A 21,960-nucleotide genomic window follows, 5' to 3' on the forward strand; every position below is an offset into this window, starting at 1 on the left:
TAGGAAAGGAACAGGTTTCTAGGGGGAAATCAAAAGACCTATTTTGCTCGTACTTTGTTTGAAATGCCCATGAAACACCCAGATGCAGACAGCAAGCAGATAGTTCGAGAAGTGGGAGTGAAGCAGGTCGTCGGCAGTCTTCCTGCATTGTCAGCCTGTTTGCAGAAATCTTGGAAAAGTCTGAGAATGGGCCTAGAAGGGCATCCCTCTTTCCTCCGGGCCAGCAAAGCTTCCCTACAAGGCCCAGATCCCTGTTATCGGAGGGGTTTGGAGTGCCCGTGGGTAGCAGTATGCTTCATTTCACATACCGGAAGCGCATCAGGAGTCGAGGAGGTCAAGCAAGTTGTAAATTGCTATTTGTCATTTACCTACACATCAGTTTGCCGAGCGCCTTCTCTTTAATTTTGAGTGATCTGCACAGCTGACTCTGAGCATGAAGTTTCTGGTTTCTGCTTCTTTCTCATTGCTCCCTGTTCTGGCTTTTCTTACCAGCCTTTACTCTCTGGACTGTTTAAAGTAAAAAGCTTTCATCCACCCCTTGGTGATTTGGGAGTGCAGAAAAGCTCTCTACGGGAGCCCAGGAAAGAGTTTGCCTCTTCATTACTTCTGAAAAGTTGAGGAGGGAAACTAAGAGTGAGATAGGTGGTTAGGTTGGAAGGAGGGACTTTAGGTCTGGTAGCCAGGTGCGCTAGGCTAATACCGAATTCCAGAATTCCGGCAGTACTGGGCTCAGAGAGATTAATTCACCCAGTGGGCTGTACCTCCTGAGAGGAAAAAGGTGGTAGAGCTAAGCCCAGTATTCTAGCTTACTCTGGCCAAATTTACTTTATAACATCAGTGGCAAAACGGTTACATCTCTGAGAGAGCCAGGAAACAGTCCTCCCCATGGGAACTTGGGAGTGGGGAGAGGCATTTTCCTCTAATGGATAATGGAAATGTTCTCCATTAATTGGGCTGGTTTTATATATTTCGATCAGTAAGTAGGGCACAGTTAAATTCAACAAAGAGGCATCTAGTACAATTCTGCCACTTATTAGCTGTTAATTTTGGGAAAGTTTCTTGACCTAAGTCTCAGATTTCTCACTTGTAAAAATGAGGATACTGGTACCTACCTTCTAAGGTCATTCATGTGACATATTCAGTGCACTGCCTGGGTCAGAATAAGCACTCAATAGTGACGTATTACTACTATTATTACTGTAATGATGGCTACCAATATTCCCATGTTGGGAAATCTGCTAGGTGCTAGGGAATATAGAAGACATGATCTTACCATCTAAAAGCTCAAGCCTCAGTAAGGAGGTAGGAATCAAAAAGCATTAAAAGACAGTGTTACACGTATATGGTAGGGTTTCTTCACTAGAAGGATGCCTGTCAGTGAGATTGCGGTGAGACTCCATCCATACAGGCCGGACAAAAACAAAACCAGACCAAAAAACCCATGTTGGAATTGTCAAGTCTCTCACATCCTTCCTGGATAGGGGGTCAAGTAAGTAGCTCAGTAGTTTGCCACGAAATGTATCAGGAAATCTATGTTTTTAGACTTCTTTTTTTTTTTTTTTTTAAGGGAGGTAGACAGCGGTGAGGTTATTAGAACAATGACAAAAATCCTCAGAGTGGGGGAGCCAGGGTTCTGATTAGTCCCCCAGATCAGGCAAAGAATTCATTACTTTGAAATCTGACACCTGGGGCCTAAGCTGGCAAAGCCTAAAGTCCATGGGATCAAGGTGAGACTGGGACAGGCTGCACGGGCCTACTGGGGCTCAGATTCTGACTCGGCACTGACCCTACTGGGCAGGTTCCCCATGGTGACAAGGCTTTGCCTGTTTACTTTGCTTTACTTCTGTAAACAGCTTTGCTTCCTCACCCCTGAGCCACCTCACATGCAGCGGCTGTGCCTAGGCTCCTTGTAGCTGTAATCCATTAATCCTCACTGCCTCATCTCATTGGGAATTGGGCCAGGCACGCTTCCTGTTAGAGAGTTCTGGAGTGTGGGTGACCCACCCCAGAAAATAAGCCAAGTGCCTTCCAGGAATCAGGGGCACATGGCAAGTTTTGCCACATTTACCCTTTTGGCTCAGACTCCCTTTCAGTTACCTCTGAAGCACAGAAAATGCTGTAGGCATGTGGGCTCCTGAGTGGCTCAGTAGGTTAAGCAGCTGCCTTCTGCTCAGATCATGATCCCAGGGTCCTGGGATTGAGCCCCACATCCAGCTCCCTGCTACGTGGGAGGCCTGCTTCTCCTTCTCCCTCTCCCTCTGCCTACTGCTCTGCCTGCTTGTATTCTCTCCCTCTGACAAAGAAACAAATAAAATCTTTAAAAAAAAGGAAAAAGACCGGGGTGCCTGGGTGGCTCAGTGGGTTAAAGCCTCTGCCTTCAGCTCAGGTCATGATCTCAGGGTCCTGGGATCAAGCCCCACATCAGGCTCTCTGCTCAGCAGGGAGCCCGCTTCCTCCTCTCTCCCTCTCTGCCTGCCTCTCTGCCTACTTGTGATCTCTGTCAAATAAATAAATAAAATCTTAAACGAAAAAGAAAAAGAAAATCCTGTATGCATAAAGGAGAGGGCATTGGGAGTAGGACAGTTGGACTTCTGGGGTATCTATGACTGGTCTGTGAGGGCTTGAGCATTTGCACTTTAGGGATGAACTGAAAGGCACAACATCTGTACCCCACACTGTGTAGGAGGCACCCTGGTTACTAACACACCGAGAGACATGTGTGTGAGCTACAGCAGCATGATGCCAGGGGTAACGAATTCTGTAAGAGGGGGTGTTAGAGGAAGACTTCTGAGAGGTCGGGCCTGAACAGGTTTTCGAAGAATGAGTAGGAGTTTACAGTGGTTGAACAGAGGAAGTTAATCACAGAACAGCATGCACAGAAGTTTTACTGCCCGATTACCTAAGGTGGTATTTTTGGTGAACTCAAAGTAAGTTTGCCCACTTTGCCATGTTGTTTTTGTGGATTCATTTCTTTTTCTACTATTTAATAGGTACCTTCCATGGCTCTTCACAAAGTACAGGTTTAATGTATGTATATTTATGTTAAGTATTTAGACTATTGCTTGGCACATGGTCAGCACTCTCTTAGTCAAACTTCTGATAACTAAATAGCTCAACTTTTTTTGTAAAAGATGTACAAATACTTTCAAGCCCAACCAACAACTGTCCTTTCCTGTTTTCTACTCTTGTCTGCCTCAATGCCCATCCTTCAAAAATCCTAGACGCTCAATTTCTTTTTTGTTGTTGTTGTTATTAGAGAGCGCAGGCTGAGAGGGTAGGACGGGCCAAAGGAAGAAGGAGAGAATCTTAAGCAGCTTGGAGGGCCACCAAGTTTGGGGCTGGGATCGCAGGCCCCCAAGATCATGACCTGAGACACAATCAAGAGCTGGATGCTGACACTGAACCACCCAAACACCTAATTTCAAAAGCCAAACATGTTAGGAGACCAGTCTAAGATAGGTGCGGTATAAAACATCCAAAATAAAGGCTTTAAATGTTTCTGGTCTGGGGATAATTACAGGCAAACAAATATCTAAAACAAGTCTTGAGGATTTTCGCCTCTTATTTCCGAAGTCCCATTTCAGAGATTTGTTTAAAATCGCATTTGACTCTCCAACACTGCCCTCAATAGATGGCCGCACGTTCAAGGCGGCACCGGGCTAGATGTGGCGGTCCCCACAGCGAGCGCCACGTAACCACAGCGCTCCCACTAATTCGACACCTAGGACAGGCTAAGGGAAGCGTGGGCCGGCCCGGATATTAGGGCAGAAAACTCGGGCGGGAGCAGAAGCAACCGGCCGGGCGGTCCCGGGCAGCCCGGCAGACACCTGGGAGGAAGGATACGCGTGGAGCGCGAGAGGGATGCGAGGAGAGGAACGTCACGCGGCCCGGCACCTCCCAGGAGCGCAGGGTCCAATGGGAGGAGGGCGCGAGCCGCACCTCAACCTGCCCGCGGACGTCACGACGCCGAGGAGGACGCCGGGCCAATGGGAGGCTGTCACGGGCAGGGGCGGGGCCCCGAGGAATTGGGCTGGGCCGCAGCGAGACAGTTGGCTGAGTCTTGTGGCCGCCGCGGGAGAGGGGGAGGACCGAGGCGGTCGCTGCGGACGCCGGCCTGCTCTAAGCCTGTCGCGCGTCCTTGCCACTTCCCGCATGGTGTCGGTTTCTCACTGAGCGGCGGCGGCGGCGAGGCGTGAGGGACGCACGGCGGGGGCGGCTTGGGGTCGACGTTTCCCGTCGCCGGCACTTCCTCCTGCGGCGCCCGTGCGTGGCCGTCTGGGCCGGCGGGATGGCGGCGGCGGCCCGGGGGAGTGGCCGCGCATCGGCGCCCCAGCTACTTCTGCTCCTGCTCTTCGCGCTGCCGTGGGCCCCGACCGGCGTCCGCTCCGTCCCCGACGAAGACCTTAGCCACCGGAACAAGGAACCGCCGGCGCCTGCCCAGCAGCTGCAGCCGCAGCCCGCGGCCGTGCAGGGCCCCGAGCCAGCCCGGGCCGAGGTGAGCGGGACGGGCCGGGCCGGCTGCGGAGCCGGTGCGCTGGGTACCAGGCTCGCGGCCGCCGGCAGCGCCGTGCTCGGCCCCGGCGGCCGGCGAGGGGGAGGGGAGCCCGCCGCCGCTCCTTGCGGGTGGAGACGGTGGAGGGCGCTTCTTCCCGGGTCGGGCCCGGCCTCGCCCGACTCTTTATGGGGGAGGGGAAGGGAGCGCCCAGCCCGGCGTCCGCGGGAAGCCTCCCGTCCGGGGAGCCGGGATGCTGCTACCGGGGAATGGGCTTCTTGATGACCCGCCGTGTCCTCAAGAGCGGCAGATACCCGTCCCGGGTAGGAAGTTTTTTAACCGAGGACGGTGGGAAGCTTTTCGTGTTCCCTGAGGATAGCAGCATCGGACGTTTCGGTGTTGAAACCGTTCGTCCCAGACCGCTTCCCCGGATTCAGCATTGCACGACCTGTGTGTTTTGCCAAATGTATGTGGATTGTGAAGCGTGACTCTCACTTTTTAAAAAACGTGCTCTGGCTTGCAGGAAGTAGCCCTCGGGAATGCAGAGGAATAACCAGTCAGAGTGTTGCGGCGGTGTGGGATGGCAAAACTAAATTCCCAAGCATACCCGAACCCGGTCCTTTGGTCTTATTAACGTCTTAATTTACGTTACTAGAATCACTTAGTCGCTTGTATGCAGACCCTCGGCGGCATTTTTAAATGCCTTCCCTGTAGCCAGAAAGCTTTTTCCCCCGTTTCCAGTTGAGGCCTCTGGTGTCTCTTCTCGTGGGAGAGGTTTGCTGTTCCGCCTCTCACCCTCCGCCCAGGCAGGCTGCATTTAGCCAGACACCGCCTAACGCTTCTTTCTGAAATGGAGTTCTCTCCTGCTGCTCCCAAACCCTCAGTGAGTTGCCCCCGCATACTGACTTCAGTCCATCCTCTTCTGCCGGATATTGAGATTTCTTCCTGATTTGGCCCCAGTCAGCCTGCAGGCTTTTTGGACACCACTCCCTTGCTCATAGGCAGTACTTAAACCACTCAGACTGGACATGTGCCATGTACTCTGTGGCCCGTCTCCCCAGCAGGGAGCCTCCCCAAAAAGGCGTCCTGAGCTTGGGGCGGGCTGTCAGAACCGTCCCCACCTTTCCAGAACCAGCAGATACCTACTTGTTGAAGACGTCCCTAAGACTTCCTAGTTAAAAGTGATTTCTCTCTTGCCTGTCACTCCTGGGCTCAGCTGACCCGGCTAGCCATCTCCACTTCTGAAATGGAACTAAAAGGCTGATTCATGAAATGAATTCTTAGTGTTTATCCTTTAGGTTTGTGTCATTTAAACTCATTATCTGTCATTAACTCGTTATTTTCAAACGAGACTACTTGTGGTTAAGTAACTTTGTGAGTGAGAGAGATTTTGAATGTAACATTCCAGGCCTTTCATCATAGTTTTAGTCACATAGTGATTTTTGAGATATAAATAGTGGTAGGTGTGGCTATTAATAATACCCTTTTAGGCAGCGAGGAAAAATCTAGCCTTGTAAAATAAAGACAGCAGTGTGCCATGACTGTATTTATATGGACTTAAGGATCCTTGTCTTTAAAACTGGAGATGGGAAAGGAAGGGACAGGCACAATATAATATGATTTTTGTCTTAAATATTTTGATATACAGGGAACCTGGGTGGCTCAGTGGGTTAAAGCCTCTGCCTTCAGCTCAGGTCATGATCCCAAGGTCCTGGGATGGAGCCGGGTATTGGCGCGTATTGGGCTCTCTGCTCAGCAGGGAGCCTGCTTCCCCCTCTCTCTGCCTGCCTCTCTGCCTACTTGTGATCTCTGTCAAATAAATAAATAAAAATCTTTAAAAAAATATTTTGATATACAGTGAACCCTTGAACAACAAGTTTGAAGTGTATGGGTCCACTAATACGTGGATTTTTTTTCAGTACAGTACTGTAAATATTTTTTCTCTTCCTTATGATTTTAACGTTTTCTTTTCTCTAGCTAACTTTATTATGAACACAGTATAAAATATGTATAACTTACAAAATATGTGTTAATTGATATCAGTGTATGTTACTGATAAGCCTTTCTGTCAACAGTAGGCTATTAGTAGTTAAGTTTTGGGGGAGCCCAAAGTTATATGCAGATTTTCCACTGTGTGTTGAGGGGGTGGCTCAGCACCTCTAATCCCGCATTGTTCAAGGGTCAGCTGTATTCTTGGTGGTTCTTTTAAGATAGAAATATATATATTTTTTTAATTCTTTTTTTTAGGATTTTATTTATTTATGTGTTAGCACAAGCAGGGGGAGTGGCTGGCTCCCCGCTGAGCAAGGAGCCCAACACTGGGCTCATCCCAGGGATCATGACCTGAGCAGAAGGCAGACACTTAACCTGCTGAGCCACCCAGGTGCCCAAAGATAGGAATTTATTCTGAATTTTTCTATATTGTGGTAGAATCTAATTATTTTGTTTTAGTTATATTTTCATCTAATGTTTTGATAAGGCTCAGGTTTTTTCTCTAGGGTGCTACAGCATTTTGGAAGCAGTTTTTCTTTCATGTTTTCTAAACTATGTAATTTAAGGATCCTTTGGGTTTTTTTTGTCCTGTTGTTAGAAGTGAGATATGGTCAGAGTCCAATTTAATAACTATATAAGCAAGGGCTGAATGTTGCTAGGTATCTGGAAGTTTCAACCGATTTGCTTTGCAGCTACATCCAGTAGATTTTAAAAGGGTAGGTTATTTAAGTTTACTTTTGTTCGTGCCGCTGTGTGAGAGTGGACTTCTGAAAATGGAGGGGGAAGAATCTCTCCTTCACTGGTAGACATTCACATGTAGGATGTATTATGAAAATGTTATACCTCAGGATACTTTGAAGCAAGATAACTGAACTTCTGACAGGGCTTTCTACATTTTTTTTTTTCTATAACCAGCTAAAAAAGTTGGGGGTACACTCTCTACTGACAGTTACAAATAAACCCCAGTTTACAAACCCCTGGAAAGACTAGTTGTTGGTCACTTGGATCCTTTCATTTATGTAGTTTATGCTTCTAGTGACTTATTCAGGTTTTTTTGTTTTGTTTTGTTTTGTTTTTCTTATTCCTTCCCTGGGCAGAGCATGTAATCCAAGAAGCCTTAGGTCCATTTAATTGAGGGAGATCAGACAGATTTTATAAGGCAGTTTACAGTTAGCTGTGTATTCTGGACGTCCACAGAACCGCTCCGGTTGCATAAAGCCACAAAGCCTATTACCTTACCCAGTGCAAATTCTTGTTACTGTATTTCTGCTTTACTGTTTCTTGGCATTTCTTTCATTTATTATCTTTGAACTGTGAGAAGGCCCACTGTGCAATATTTTATTTACTTAATTTTTGTATTGACATGTATTATTTGCCCCAGGGGTACAGATCTGTGAATCATCAGGTTTATACACTTCACAGCACTCACCATAGCACATACCCTCCCCAGTGTCCATAACCCAGCCACCCTCTCCCCACCCACCCACCCCCCAGCAACCCTGTTTGTTTTGTGAGATTAAGAGTCTCTTATGGTTTGTCCCCCTCCTGATCCCATCTTGTTTCATTATTTCCTTCCCTACCCCCCACAACTCCCCACCCTGTCTCTCAAATTCCTCACATCAGAGAGATCATATGATGATTGTCTTTCTCTGATTGACTGACTTCGCTCAGCGTAATACCCTCTAGTTCCATCTATTCATTGCAAACGGCAAGATTTCATTTCTTTTGATGGCTGCATAGTATTCCACTGTGTGTGTGTGTGTGTATGTATGTGTGTGTGTGTACACACATCTATATATATACACACCACATTTTCTTTATCCATTCATCTGTTCACCGACATCTAGGTTCTTTCTGTAGTTTGGCTGTTGTGGACATTGCTGCTATAAACATTCGGGTGCACGTGCCCCTTCGGATCACTACCTGTGCGATAATTTTATAAGCTTTTTTCCATTTTCATGAGGTTGCACTCCTGCTCCATCCCGCCCAACCCCAACTGCTTAGTTCTAGCCTCTTTATAGCAAAGATAGAGGCTGTCAGGTGACTCTTGTCTTACTCATGATTACTGTGTCAAATGAAGTGATCATTATGTTACAGAATTTGGTGGTATTCTACTATCAAAGCAATTAAAAAAAATCAGTGAAGCTAAATACATTTAATACATTTCAAATCTCAATTTATAAATACATTACAAAACTAACAAAAATAAAGTTTAACTCATTAAAATGTATTTACAAAAATCCAATTGTTAAATATATAGTATTCTAATATGAATTAACAAGTAACATAAAAAAACAACGACAAACCTAACCATTCACAAATAAAAAGACATGCTAGTGAAATTTATAATAAAATACAATTTTATCTTTAAATACAATCTCTTATTTTTTATTTGCTTATTTATTAAAAACTTTTTATTTAGGGAGAGACCATGTACAAGCAGGGGAAGAGGCAGAGGGAGAGGGAGCATCTCAAGCCGACTCCCTGCTGAACCTGGAGTCCGGGTCGTAGGACACAGGACTACATCTCAGGACCCTGAGGTCACCACCTGAGCTGAAATCAAGAGTCCTGACACTTCACTGACTCCCCACCCAGCCCGTACAGTCTTTTCAAACCAGGTTTTTCCATGGTGTCTTATTTAAGTTGCACATATATTTTTGTGCACATTTTCCATCTTGTGGGAAAGGCATTTCTGACTTGATACAGTAAAGTAACAGCGAGGAGCCTGTTCTCAGCCAATTCTAAGCATTTTCCTCTAGACCCCTTTATCTCCAGGTTTCACCTCTTATATGATGACCTTTGTCGATTGGCTTTCTTGCTGTTTTCTTGCAGGGAGACCAGTCCTTTTCTGGGTAGCTGGTTGTAGCCCTTGTTTCACAGGCATGGGCAGCCACGTGGAGGTGCCCCTGGGGTTCCCAGGCCACTTTTTGTTCAGGTCACTGCTGCGGTGTGCGCATCTGAACTCTAGGACTCAAGTAGGAGTTATTGTTTGCCTTGTTGGCATTTTCATCCTTCTCTTGAAGATCAAGAGAGCACAAAGGAATACTTTCTAAAAGGGAGAACTTATCCCCTGCCCCCCCCCCCATCCCGTTTTTCAGTTTGGAACTATTTTTAATTGAGTATGAGTTTTATTCAGCAATTTTTTTTTTTTTTTACATCTCAAGATGTAAATAATTTGCATCTGACACCCAAATTCAAATACTGATGGTGGTATCGGAACGAAGGCAGACACTGGTGGTTCACCACTGACTGGTCTAACACTGTGATTGGGTAGTGGGATGCCAGAGTTACAGCCCCTGCCTGTGAGCCGCCTGGAGCATCTCCACTTCCTGCCTTTCTCCATGTGTGGGGCCAGACTGCCATCCTTTCCGCGCCTCTTCTCCGTGTCCCCGTGCCTGTTTTCTTCTGACCTCTGCTACTTGCCCTCCTCAGAGTCTTTATTCTCTCCCTTTCGCTGGCTCCTTTCTGTCTGCTGACACCAGCCCACAGGCTTCTCCTTTTTGGAGAAGGGGAGAGAAGGACCAATAACTTCACTACTTGACTGTGTTTGTTTCTATTTTTCAGTTTTATAAATCAGATTTTTTTGAAAGGTTTTATTTAATTATTTGTCAGAGACAGGGAGAGCGGCAGGCGGAGGGAGAAGCAGGCTCCCCACTGAACAGGGAGCCCGATGCAGGACTCGATCCCAGGACCCTGGGATCATGACCTGAACCAAAGGCACATGCTTAACCCACTGAGCCACCCAGGCGTCCCTCGACCATATTTCTTTCTGGGGATTAGGGAATTAACTGCTCTTTTGCCTCACTCTAGTCTTCCTTATTTGGCTTCAGTCCTTGTCTTTTCATTGAAATTCTGGTTTTGAAGGATACTTACACCTACCTACTTGCTACATCCTGGGGTCCTTTTCAGCTCTCATTTCACACTGTTCAGCCTCCTCTTTAAGAGCCTTTACCCCATCTTGGCTGGATGTCCTTGAGTCTTAGTAAGTTTCAGTCTCTCCTCCTAGGTTATGTCGAGATAACAGTGCTCAGGTTTTTGAGAAGCCGGTTAAACTGCATATATGAAAATACTTGGGGGGCACCTGGGTGGCTCAGTGGTTTAAGCCTCTGACTTTGGCTCGGGTCATGATCTCAGGGTCCTGGGATCGAGCCCCACATCGGGCTCTCTGCTCGGCGGGGAGCCTGCTTCTCCCTCTCTCTGCCTGCTGCTCTGCCTGCTTGTGATCTCTCTCTCTCTGTCAAATAAATAAATAAAATCTTAAAAAAAAAAAAAAAGAAAAGAAAAGAAAATACTTGGCATCTAGTTAGTAGCTGAGCGAATGGTGCCTGCCGCTAACTTGACCATCCATGGTGCTTTCCTGCCTGGCCCTCTGATTGTTTAAGACAGTTGTACTGTTGTTGCTGGTTTTTCCCCTCCTCCGCCCCCTCCCCTAGGTAAAGACTTTCTCTAAGGCTCATCTAGTCTCCCTTTCCCTTGGAAATCCCATCTACTCACAGAGCTCTAGCTGATCAGTGTAGGCTGTCAGCAAGCAGACGCACGCCTCGAGACTGGGCTGGACTCAGCTCTGGTGTCCCAGTTCTGATGGCCTCTTGGAAGCCTTCATGTGAAATGCTTTTTACTGCCTCATGGTGAACGTATCTGAAACCAAACCTTATTTTTTCCCACTTGGCCACATACTTTGTAGGAATGTAAATATTCCTTCCAGTACACCCAGCAGAAAACCTTACCATCATCTTTGATCCATTCCCCCCTCCACCTCACCGCCACCACTTTTTAAAGTTCTCTTGATGTTTTCTGTTTCCATCATGTGCAGAATTGTCCTTTCTCTGAAGTTTCTTCCACATTGGTCTTATGCAGCTGATCTCCTCATTCATTGGTCCAGTGGCTGCCAGCCGTCTCTGCTTTCTGCCCTGATCTATTAGCCACAGTGCCTTGATCGAATTTGTGGCTTCTACTCAGACTTTTAAGGGCTTCTTGCTGGTCAGAACAAATGGGATTTTCAGTCTGGGCTCAGTTCATCTTTCTAGTCTTACCCCAGCCATCCATCTGATGGGTTTACTCCCTGTTCTCAGAACACGCCTGTATTCTTTCCATTGGTCAGTCCTGGCAGTGAGGTAAGGGCATGTGCCATGGTGCATTTTGAAGTTGGAGTGGCGGGTCCCGAATCCTGCTCAGGCTTCAGGGAGGCTTACGAAATGAGAGCCCACTTCCCGAGTGGTCAAAGGTTGCCCCACAGGGGTAGCTCCTCCAGACTGCCGGGCAGTGAAGGAGTGCAGAGGCCCTACTTTCTGGTTGAACCTGCCTGAAACGAATGAATAGCCTTCGAGGAATTGGTTCTCCATAAGCAGAGCGAGAGATTGGGTCGAGAGATGTATGAAGCGGTACACAACAGGTGTCTGTAATCATGTGTATGGAAAACACCAAAACAAACAAAAACCCCGCAAGTACAAAGAACATAGAGTGAAACAGTTTGTCTCCTCCTCCTCTTGTATTCTAGTTTGAGGAGTCAGCAGACTGCGTTTTACCACTGGCTCCTTGTTTTTCTTTTTTAAGATTTTATTTTTTTATTTATTTGACAGAGAGATCACAAGTAGGCAGAGAGGCAGGCAGAGAGAGGAGGGGGAAGCAGGCTCCCTGCTGAGCAGAGAGCCTCATGCGGGGACTCGATCCCAGGACTCTGAGATCTTGACCTGAGCCGAAGGCAGAGGCTTAACCCACTGAGCCACCCAGGCACCCTGGCTCCTTGTTTTTGTAAAGAAAGTTTTTTACTGGAGCAGAGCCATGCCCGTTCATTAAAGTCTTCTCTGTGGCTGTTCTCCAGCTCCAACATCTGGAGTTGAGTAGTTACCATAGAGACCTTGTGGCCCGTGAGATTAAACATTTGGCCCTTTAAGGAAAAGTTTGCTGACTCCTGTCCTGGTCATCCTGGTTTCTTTCCTGTATACACCCACTGTTAACTGATTGCTGAGACCTGGCATGCATTAACAGCGATACCAAACTATATACCGCCCTCCCTCCGCGCCCCTCCATGCACACACATACAATGACTATACGCATAGTAGGTGCTTTTTTCCAACTTAAAAATATCTTCCTGATTTTTCTTTATTGGTATAAATAAAACATTCTAATTTTTACTTTTCTTATATTTTAGAAAACATTCTGATGCACAGAGCGACCATTTGTTTAACCAGTTCCCTGTTGATGGACATTTAGTTATTTTGTCTTCTGTTACTACAGATGACATTACATTTGCACATGCTTCTAATGCAGAGAGATGAACTCCCCTAGGGCTCCTGTCGTAAACTTCGCTTCAGACGTGTACCTGCCATGCCCACGGGATGCATTCACTTTCTCTTGAGGATCGCAGGTGATTAGGGTGGGAGTCGTCGGGCTAGGCCTTGCTTATGAGCTTCTGTGTAAGTTGGATCTTGAGGAACCAAGACGAATCAGAAAAAGGAGGTAGGAAGGGCGGTAGGACTGCGTGACTGAAGGCTGGTGGTTATCAGAAGCTTAACAGATTCTTGTGTTGCGCTGCCCAGAACTGTAGCCCGAGCCATGTGGCCATCCTTCCGCACTGGAAAACTGTGGCTTGGCTAAATGGGGACGTGCGTGAGCTGGGCGTGCTGAGTAGGTAGACGCTCGTGTGGAAAAAAAGGAATGCTGTGTTCCCAGAGTAGTGTTTTGGCTGTGTCGGGTTAAGTAAAATATTATTAAAAATAACTTACCTGTTTTTACATTTTTAAAACGTGGCTACCAGAAAATGTAAATGCTGTGGCTTGCATTATTTTCTGCTGGATGCTGCTGCTCTGGCCCATCCTTCCATATGGAGCGTGAGGCTCGTCATTACTGAGGTACCATAACGAACCAACTTCGTTTTACAAGGATGAAACTGGTCATTGTGGTGCGCTGTGGTAACTGTAACTGAGTGCTTGCTGTGTGGCTAGGCATCATCCTGAAGCTTTCTGTGTGGGAGCTCATTTAATTTTCACAGCAGCCCTGCAGCTGGAGTCACGGGGGAGGTAAGCTTCCGGGCCCAAAGTCGTACAGTAAGTGGTAAGGCCTTGGCTGTGGCCCCGGGCAGACTGATACCAGAGCCACGCATTAAACCATTGCAAGTTATCCTGAAGGTGAATTAGAAAAAGGAGACGCTACCTGCACACTGTAAGCAGTTAGGCCTTTGACAACCAGTGATCATTTTCTGACCCTGGTATTAGCACTTTAAGTTTTAAAAATCGACCTCCATAATAATACCCCGATGCTTCGGTTTTAAATTCTTATCACGGTGGTTGGTGGTTTAACACTATCTTTTTGGATATCCAAGACTAGCCTAATACATGATAAAAGCTGCAGGTTGATTTTCTTGTGTTGTGTATATAGCAAGTTTTTAAGGATATGTAGTTTTTTGTTTTGTTGTCCTTGCAAGGCAAGTTTTATTTTGTCATCATTTCACAGAGAAACAGACAGGCTGAGTAATAAAGCCAGGGCTTTATGGCTGGGAATTATAAGATCACGAGAATATGCAGTTTTGCTCCCCGTGTTTTTAAAAGTAAACATTTTCTGGTTTTGGGCTTAGAGTTAATTGTTCTTGGATTTCAGATCCTAAATACTTTACAGTGAAATTCCTTCATACAGGAGGAAAATGGTTGCATTAATGAGAGCTGAGTTGAAATGCTTTTTTTTTTTTTAATGATGCTTAATGATCTAGGGTATTTGAAGAGAAAGGAAGCTCATCTTTAAAAAACCATCAGCATAGATGGAGCTAAAGTGGTCATGGAGAGAAAGCAAGAATTTCTTTTCTATTTTTTTTTTAAATTTTGTTTATTTGAGAGAAAAAAAAATTTTATTTGAGAGAAAGCATGAGCGGGGCAGGGTCAGAGGGAGAAGCAGACTCCCCGGTGCCCCAGGTAGTGAGCAGGGAGCCTGACGCGGGACTCCATCCCGGGACTCAGGATCATGACCTAAGCTGAAGGCAGTTGCTCAACCAACTGAGCCACCCAGGTGCCCAAGAAAGCAAGAATTTCTTAAAATGGTACTTGCTTAATAAAGAGCTGGCTTCCAAGGCTGTCCTTCTGATTTAGTCCTAACATCAGATATTTTCTAAAACGTTAAATTGCCCCAGTTTTTAGCTCAGAGGTCTCATCTGATAAATGCTTAAGTCTTGCTAATCTTTACTGTGGAATTGGGACTCACGTTCATGTTGTGAGTTGAGGAATGCCGTGCGCACTAAGAATTTAGAATTTTATTCTTACCTCTGACATCTCTGACTAGGAAATCAAAATACTTCTGTTTTGTACCCTGTCAAATATCATATGTGTTTCTGGAGTTTCTTTCTCTTTTTCATCTCTTAGGTTTCTAGAGATTCATGGGCTTTAAAAGTTAATTAAAGGTTGGCTGTTAGGCTGGGAGGAGACATTCAGAAGCAATTTGTCTCGCCCACAGTTTCCCAGCCTGGGAACTAGAGATGTGTTGGGTTTGGTAATTCTTCGCTGTGGAGGTTGGGGCCGTCCTGTGCATGGCGATCTGTCCATAGCAGCACCTGTGGCTTTTGCCTGCCAGATGCCAGGAGTTCACCCTCAGTTGTGACAGCGTCTCTGGACATTGCATTAAGACCTGTGAGGGGAGGGTCTCTTCTCTGGAACTCTGACACAGAGGAGGAGACTGGCTGCCTTCTCTAGCCACCCGGTATGGCTTCACATGGCTGTCTCGGGGGAGAACTCTTTTCTCTGGGGTAAGCTAAAATCTGCCCCCTAAAACTATCACCTGTGACTTTCTAGTTCTACCTCTTGGGACCCCGCAGTGTAGATACAGACCTGCAGACTTTTTGCGGCCATGGGAACCTAGGCACCTGGTTTCTCCTTGTCCCTTCTTTGATTGTTTTAGAGCCTGAATTGGAAACTTTTTTAATGGGCCAGGTAATGTTTTCGGTTTTTAAGGTCTCTGTTGCATAATTTTCCCTTCCTTCTTCCATCCTTCCCCCTTCTGTCCCTCTTTTTATTTTTTGCAACCCCTTAAAAATGTAAAAAAAATTCTTTTAAGGATTTTATTTTTTGGACACAGAGACGTAGTGAGAGAGGGAACAGGAGCAGGGGGAGAGGGAGAGGAAGAACAGGCTTCCTGAGGACCAGGGAGCCCAATGCAGGACTTGATCCCGGGATCATGACCTGAGCGGAAGGCAGATGCTGAATGACTGAGCCACCCAGATGCCTCTATAAAAAACATCCTTAGCTGACACAGGCTGGTCGTGGTCTCGAAACAGCCTGCCACCCCCTAGCTTGAGAGCCTCTTCTGTCTGGGATGATCTTCAAGGGGCGGGGCCTTCTCCACGGTGGCGCCCCAGAACTGTACAGGATTTTGGGTGAGAGCTGGGCAGCACAGAATAATGGACTTGTCACTACCTATTAAAAAGTACTTCAGGTACTTGCTTCTTGGAGCGTGGTCACATTTCAGCTTAAAATGACCTTAATGCCAACCAAGACTTAGGTTTGTCGTTTTTAGGTTTTTTTTTTTTTTTAATATTTTATTTATTCATTTAACAGAGAGAGAGAGATCACAAGCAGGCAGAGAGAAAGGCAGAGAGAGAGGGGGAAGCAGGCTCCCCGCTGAGCAGAGAACCTGATGCGGGGCTTGATCCCAGGACCCTGAGATCATGACCTGAGCCGAAGGCAGAGGCTTAACCCACTGAGCCACGCAGGCGCTCCAGGTTTGTCATTTTTATTAGACCACATGACACCTCCTAGGATATATTTAGACACTGGCATTGGACCATCATATATCCAGCTCTATATGTGTACATTTTTTAACAGTTTTAATTTTTTTTATTGAAGTGTAGTTGACATGCAGCATTATGTGAATTTCAGGTGCACAGCATGGTGATGTGACAGCTCTGTATGTTCGCTACCTCACAGGTGTGCCTACTGTCTGTCACCAGGCAAGGTAAACATGGCCCCTTCTTTCCCATGATGCACTCACTCCATAGCTGCAGGCCTGTATCCCCACTCCCCTTCCCCCATTTTGCCCGCCCTCCCACCCCCACCCCTCTGGCAACCATCAGTTCTCTGTAATTATGAGTCTGTTCCTGTGTTTTGCTTGCTTTTTTGTTTTGTTTTTTAGATTCTGTGTGTAAGTGAAACCAGATGTTATTGTCTTTCTCTGATTTCACTTAGCATAATATCCTCTAGGTCCATCCATGTTCTTGCACATGGCAAGATCTCATTTTTTTTTTTTTTTAAAGATTTTATGTATTTATTAGAGAGAGCGCACACAAGCAGGGGGAATGGGAGAGGGAGAAGCAGACTCCCACTGATCAGGGAGCCCGACTCAGGGGCCTGATCCCAGGACCCCAGGATCATGACATGAGGCCAAGGCAAACACTTAACGGATTGAGCCATGCAGGCGCCCCAAGATCTCATTTTTTTAATGGCTGAGTAGTATTCATTGTGTGTGTGTGTGTGTGTGTGTGTGTGAGAGAGAGAGAGAGAGAGAGAGAGGGTGAGAGAGAGAAAATACCGTATCTTCTTCTATTGGCGAACACTTAGGTTCTTTCCCTGTCCGGCTATTTTAAATAATGCTGCAGTAAACATAGAAGTGCATAGATTTTTTCAGATTAGTGTTTTTGTTTGCTTTGGGTAAATACCCTATACCAGATCATAGGGTAGTTCTACTTTTAAGTTTTCAAAGAGCCCCCGTACTGTTTTCCACAGTGGCTGCATCAGTTTACATTCCCACCAGGTGCATGAAGGTTCCTTTTTCTCCACGTCCTCACCAACATATGTATCTTATCTTTTTGATCCTAGCCATTCTGACAGGTGTGAGGTGGTAGGTACCTCATTGTGGTTGTGATTTGCATTTCCCTGATGATGAGTGATGTGGCGTGTCATTCCATGTGGCTGTTGGCCATCTGGATGTCTTTGGAAAAATATCTGTTCAGGTCCTCTGCCCATTTTAATCAGATTATTTGGGTTTTTTTGGTGTTTTATAAATTCTTTATGTATTTTTATATCCAGCTATATATATCTATATTTTTTTAAAGATTTTATTTGTTTATTTGACAGACAGAGATCACAAGTAGGCAGAGAGGCAGGTAGAGAGAGAGGAGGAAGCAGGCTCCCTGTGGAGCAGAGAGCCCGATGTGGGGCTCGACCCCAGGATCATGACCTGAGCCGAAGGCAGAGGCTTTAACCCACTGAGCCACCCAGGTGCCCTATATCCAGCTATATTAAATCACAGCTAGAGCCATTTCTTGCTCTAGCCTGTTGAGAACTTTCTGGATCCTATTTTGTCCTATAAAATGTTAAAGGAACTTCTCTCTGCTTTCTTTTACTTGAATGTTTGGTAAACATATCTGACTCTTCCACTCAAGTTACAAATGAGACATAGCTAAGAACTAATCTCAAATACTTGGGAAATAGAGTAATTTTAATATTTGGCTATAGCTGGTCTCCTTAAAAAAATTATTTTGCAGGATTATACTTGGATCTGCATTGTAGCATCTATCAGTTAGAAGTTTTGGTCATTACAAACGGCTTTCAGAGTCCTTAGTGAGTTAAGGACAGTGACAGAAAAACTTCAATTCACATCCAAAAATAAAAGAATTTTAAGTAACGATTTTTTCCGAAAAAGAGCTGATACAGATGTATGTATCATTTTTATTTCAGAAGGGATTTACACCAGCTGCCCCGGTTCATGGCAATAAAGAAGATCCAGCTACCCAGACGAATTTGGGATTTATCCATGCATTTGTTGCTGCCATATCAGTTATCATTGTATCTGAACTGGGTGATAAGACATTTTTTATAGCAGCCATCATGGCAATGCGCTATAATCGGCTGACGGTGTTGGCTGGGGCTATGCTGGCCTTGGGCCTAATGACGTGCTTATCAGGTGAGTGTGCTTTTTTCCTCCTCATGACTTTATTGAATTAAGGAGAAAGCATGGTGTGGGGCATTGAGTCATTGACTAGCTAGTCAGGTGCACTTGGGTTGACACAGTTCCAGAATTAAGTAAACAGAAAATGGTGTCAGTTACGTACATTACTAAAAACCATGTTGTACTTTTAAAATTAAAATTTCAAAGTTTGGAAGAAATTCAGACACTTGGAGGCTAAAGACCATCCTGCTCAAGAATATTTGGGCCCATCAGGAAATCAAAGAAGAACTTAATTTATGGAAACCAATGAGAACGAAGACACATAGATCCAAAACCTACTGTGTATGGCAAAGGTGGTCCTAAGGGAGAAATACATAGCCATCCAAGCCTCACTCAAAACAATAGGAAAGTCCTGAATACACAAACTCTCTTTACACCTTAAAGATCTGGAGAATCAACGACAAATTAAACCTAACCCACACATGAGAAGGGAAATTATTAAGATTAGAGGAGAGATCAATGAATTAGAAACCAGAAATACGATAGGACACATTAATGAAACTAGAAGCTGGTTCTTTGAAAGAATTAATAAGATTGACAAGCCACTGGCCAGACTTATCCAAAAGAAAAGAGAAAGGACCCAAATTAATAAAATTATGAACAAAAGGGGAGAGATCACAGCTAACACCAAGGAAATAAATACAATTATCAGAAATTACTATCCACAGCTATATCACAATAAATTAAGCAACCTGGAAGAAGTTGATGCATTCCTGGAAACCTGTAAACTGCCGAGACTGAAACAGGAAGAAATTGACAACCTGAATAGACCAATAACCAGTTACGAGATCGAAGCAGTGATCAAAAACCTCCCAAAAAACAAGCGTCCAGGGCCTGTTGGATTCCCTGGGGAAATTCTACCAAACATTCAAAGAAGGAGTAATACCCGTTCTCCTACAGCTGTTTCAAAAAATAGAAACAGAAGGAAAACTTCCAGTCTCTTTCTATAAGGCCAGCATTACCTTGATCCCAAAACCAGCGAATTTGAGAACAATATCCCTGATGAATGTGGATGCCAAGATTCTCAACAAGATCCTAGCTAATAGGACCCAACAGTACATTAAACCGTACATTAAAGGGATTATCCATCATGACCAGGTGGGATTTATCCCTGGGATGCAAGGGTAGTTCAATGTTCACAAATCAATCAATGTGACAGAAGACATAGAGAAGAGACAAGAACCGTATGGTCCTCTCAAATGATGCAGAAGAAGCATTTGACAAAATACAGCATCCTTTCCTGATTAAAACTCTTCAGAGTATAGGGATAGAGAGAACATTCCTCAACTTCATAAAATCCATCTATGAAAAACCCTACAGCGAGTATCATTCTCAAGGGGGGAAAGCTAAGAGCCTTCCTGTTGAGATCAGGAACACAAGGATGCCCACTATCACCACTATTGTTCAACACAGTACTAGAAGTCCTAGCAACAGCATTCAGACAACAAAAAGAAATGAAAGGCAGCCACTTTGGAGAACAGTGTGGAGATTCCTCAAGAAATTAAAAACAGCTTCCCTGTGACCCTGCAATTGCACTACTGGGTATTTACCCCAAAGATACAGATGTAGTGAAAAGAAGGGCCATCTGTACCCCAATGTTTATAGCAGCAATGGCCACGGTCGCCAAACTGTGGAAAGAACCAAGATGCCCTTCAGTGGATGAATGGATAAGGAAGATGTGGTCCATATACACTATGGAGTATTATGCCTCCATCAGAAAGGATGAATACCCAACTTTTGTAGCAACATGGACGGAACTGGAAGAGATTATGCTGAGTGAAATAAGTCAAGCAGAGAGAGTCAACACAAATAAGTTTCACTTATTTGTGGAGCATAACAAGTAACAAGTAACATGGAGGACATGGGGAAATGGAGAGGAGAAGGGACTTGAGGGAAATTGGAAGGGGAAGTGAACCATGAGAACCAAGTGAACCATGAGAGACTATGGACTCTGAAAAACAACCTGAGGGTTTTGAAGGGGCGGGGGGGGGGTGGGAGGTCAGAGGAACCAGGTGGTGGGTATTAGGGAGGGCACGGATTGCATGGAGCACTGGGTGTGGTGAAAAAACAATACTGTTACTATGAAAAGAAATAAAAAATTTAAAAAAAAAAATGAAAGGTATTCAAATTGGCAAAGAAGTCAAACTTTCTCTTCGTAGATGATATGATCCTCTATGTGGAAAACCCGGAAGTCTCCATCCCCAGATTACTAGAACTCATACAGTAATTTAATATTGTGGCAGGATACAAAATCAGCGTTCAGAAATCAGTTGCTTTCTGATACACTAACAATGCAACTGTAAAAAGAGAAATTAGAGAATGGATTCTGTTTACAATAGCACCAAAACCACAAGATACCTTGGAATAAACCTAACCCAAGTAAAGAATCTGTGCTCTAGGAAGTACAAAACACTCATGAAAGAAATTGAAGAAGACACAGAAAAATGGAAGAACAGTCCCTGCTCATGGATCGGAAGAATAAACTTTGAGACAATGTCTATGCTACCCAGAGCAATCTATACTTTCAGTGCCATCCCAATCAAAATGCCAATGGCATTTTTCAAAGTGCTGGAACAAACAATCCTAAAATTTGTATGGAACAAGAAAAGACCCCGAATCGCTAAGGAAATGTTGAAAAAGAAAAAGCTGAGGGCATCACGTTGCCTGGTCTCAAGCTATATTACAAAGCTGTGATCACCAGGACAGCATGGTCCTGGCACAAAAACAGATACATAGACCGGTGGAACCGAGTAGAGAGCCCAGATATGGACCCTCAACCCTATGGTCAACTAATCTTCGACAAGGCAGGAAAAAATATCCAGTGGAAAAAAGACAGTCTCTTCAGTAAATGGTGCTGAGAAAATTGGACAGCTATATACAGAAGAATGGAACTGGACCATACTCTTATACCAGACACAAAGATAAACTCTAAATGGATGAAAGACCTCAATGTGAGACAGGAATCCATCAAAATCCTAGAGGAGAACATAAGCAGTAACCTCTTTGACATTGGCCACAGCAGCTTCTTTCAAGACTTGTCTCCAAAGGCAAGGGAAACAAAAGGGAAAATGAACTTTTGGGACTTCATCAAGATCAAAAGCTTCTGCACAGCAAAGGAAACAGTCAATAGAAAAAGAGGCAACTCACAGAATGGGAGAAGATATGCAAATGACACTATAGACAGGGTTGATATCCAAGATCGATAAAGAACTTCTCAAACTCAGCACACACAAAACAGATAATCACGTCAAAAAATTGGTAGAAGGGGGCGCATGGGTGGCTCAGTGGGTTAAAGCCTCTGCCTTTGGCTCAGGTCATGATCCCAGGGTCCTGGAATCGAGCCCTGCATCGGGCTTAGCAGGGAGCCTGCTTCCTCCTCTCTCTCTCTCTCTGCCTGCTTCTCTGCCTACTTGTGATCTCTGTCTGTCAGATAAATAAATAAAATCTTAAAAAAAAAAATCGGTAGAAGACATGAGCAGACACTTCTCCAAAGAAGACATACAAATGGCCAACAGACGCACGAAAAAATGTTCATCATCATTAGCCATCAG

At 45.1% G+C, this 21,960-nt stretch overlaps 1 protein-coding gene across 1 annotated transcript in view; it reads left to right on the plus strand.

The window, feature by feature from the left end:
- Nucleotides 1-4,027: 4,027 nt before the first annotated feature.
- Nucleotides 4,028-21,960, plus strand: part of TMEM165 (transmembrane protein 165) — a 33,183-nt gene continuing 15,250 nt past the window's right edge. Inside the window, exons 1-2 of the mRNA XM_080796703.1 lie at nt 4,028-4,495; nt 18,139-18,364. Coding sequence (XP_080652829.1) covers nt 4,289-4,495; nt 18,139-18,364 — 433 coding nt within the window. The 5' untranslated portion in view covers nt 4,028-4,288. The remainder of the gene's footprint in view (nt 4,496-18,138; nt 18,365-21,960) is intronic.

The sequence above is a fragment of the Martes martes genome (assembly GCF_963455335.1).
Source record: "Martes martes genome assembly, chromosome: 2".
NCBI classification, from domain to species: domain Eukaryota; kingdom Metazoa; phylum Chordata; class Mammalia; order Carnivora; family Mustelidae; genus Martes; species Martes martes.